General features: G+C 39.1%; 1 protein-coding gene across 1 annotated transcript; it reads right to left on the bottom strand.

The window, feature by feature from the left end:
• Nucleotides 1-230: 230 nt before the first annotated feature.
• Nucleotides 231-1,548, bottom strand: LOC125843059 (polyphenol oxidase B, chloroplastic-like; the record flags this gene model as incomplete). Its single annotated transcript, XM_049522300.1, has 1 exon — nucleotides 231-1,548. A coding segment is annotated over one exon (1,218 nt), but the record flags the coding sequence as incomplete, so codon positions are not given.

The following is a 1,548-nucleotide window of genomic DNA, read 5'->3' as shown; positions in this document are numbered from 1 at the left end:
ATGGAAAAATCCTCATGCAATACGTTTTCATTTATTTATTCCATTTTATGGTCGTAAAGAAACTATGTGTGTACTTTTTACGTAGTTTATATCTCAGTTATACTTTTTTTTTTTTTTTTTCTATTCTTAACATAATAACAACAGATTTTTATTCAAGCTTCAAGCTAATTTCAACATGAAAAAGGAAAAACAAACAGAACAAGGAAATTAAACTTCATGAGAGAAGATAATTGAGAAAGTATCTTGGCGAAGATTAAAGAGTTCAACACTTGACGGAAACAAGGAATCAACCATCAAAGTGTAATCTCAGCAGATTCAGTAGAAACTAAATTAACAATCCACAAGCATGATCTCCACACATCCAATGGCGAGACCTTCGCCAACTTTCCTTGGAACCAGAGTCACCACAATTTTTTCTTCCTTTTCCAAATCAAGCTCCTCCAACAGTTCTGTTATCGCCAGCTGCAAATTAGCACTTGAAATATGATCATCATCACCAGGTTTATGAGTATGTGGCAAGCTAGTATAGCTTCCCGCATACTCTTTCTGGTTAAGATCCCCTGGTTTCACATTCTTGTCCGCGTTCACATACACATCGAACCTTATGTAGTCTCTATTATCATATTTTATGAAGCCGAACGTTAGAATCTCCTCTTTATTTTCTTTCTCCACTTGAGTCCTTAACGAAGCTGGTCTATCCAAGGAAAACGATGTGTTTCCATCCAGCTTAAAGATTGGGAATATTTTGCTTGCTGGTGGAACTTTACTTGGGTCCAGTTTCCCAGTTGAATATTTTTTGTTTGGCTTGAAGTTACGCCATGGGGTGGGGCTTGGTGCGTAGTCATATCCCATCTTCTTCGTGTCCAAACAGTCTCCGATTTTCACAAGGTAAGGATTTTTGTTTTCATCATAGAAAAAGAACTCGGAGTTCAACCATTCTGGTTGTGTTAGATCTTTTCTTTTCCCTCCTAGTGTTTTCCATTCGTTCCACATCCGGTCCACATTGCCGTGGTGGCTATAGAAAACCGGGTCCAAACCAGTTGAGTAGAAATTACCCATATCCTCACCGTATGACTTATCACCATTAGGAAAAGTTGAACCTCGTACTGTACCAGTCCAAATGTGGACTGGTGTGTGAGGGATATTTTCAATGGTTCCCGGAGCTTCGATGTTATTCCCGAGAACGTAACGTCCACCAAAGAACAAAAGAGGACACGGAGCATTAGTTACCATTTGACGGTACATTAGAATTAAGTTATTGTTCATCAATAGGAGTTCAGTTGTATCAACCTTGTCCCCAAAAAAACCAAGGTCCATAACAGTGTTGTTACGGACTTGTGGATCACGCCTTTCATCGTAAAGGGAAGTCCCTTCACGATCGTACATGGGAGGTAAACGCATGCCCTTTGGATTATCCCAATTCCAATATGGTAAAGCGAAAGTTGGATCATCGATGAGTTTTCCCAATATTCTTTCGTAGAAGTATAAGTACCATCTATGGAACGGGAAGAAAAGCCACGAGTAATGAACTTGTAACACTTTGCCATT

This window comes from Solanum stenotomum, chromosome 10, assembly GCF_019186545.1.
Source record: "Solanum stenotomum isolate F172 chromosome 10, ASM1918654v1, whole genome shotgun sequence".
Taxonomy (NCBI): domain Eukaryota; kingdom Viridiplantae; phylum Streptophyta; class Magnoliopsida; order Solanales; family Solanaceae; genus Solanum; species Solanum stenotomum.
Note: the sequence above shows the minus strand (reverse complement) of the source record. Positions and strands in the feature narration are given on the sequence as shown.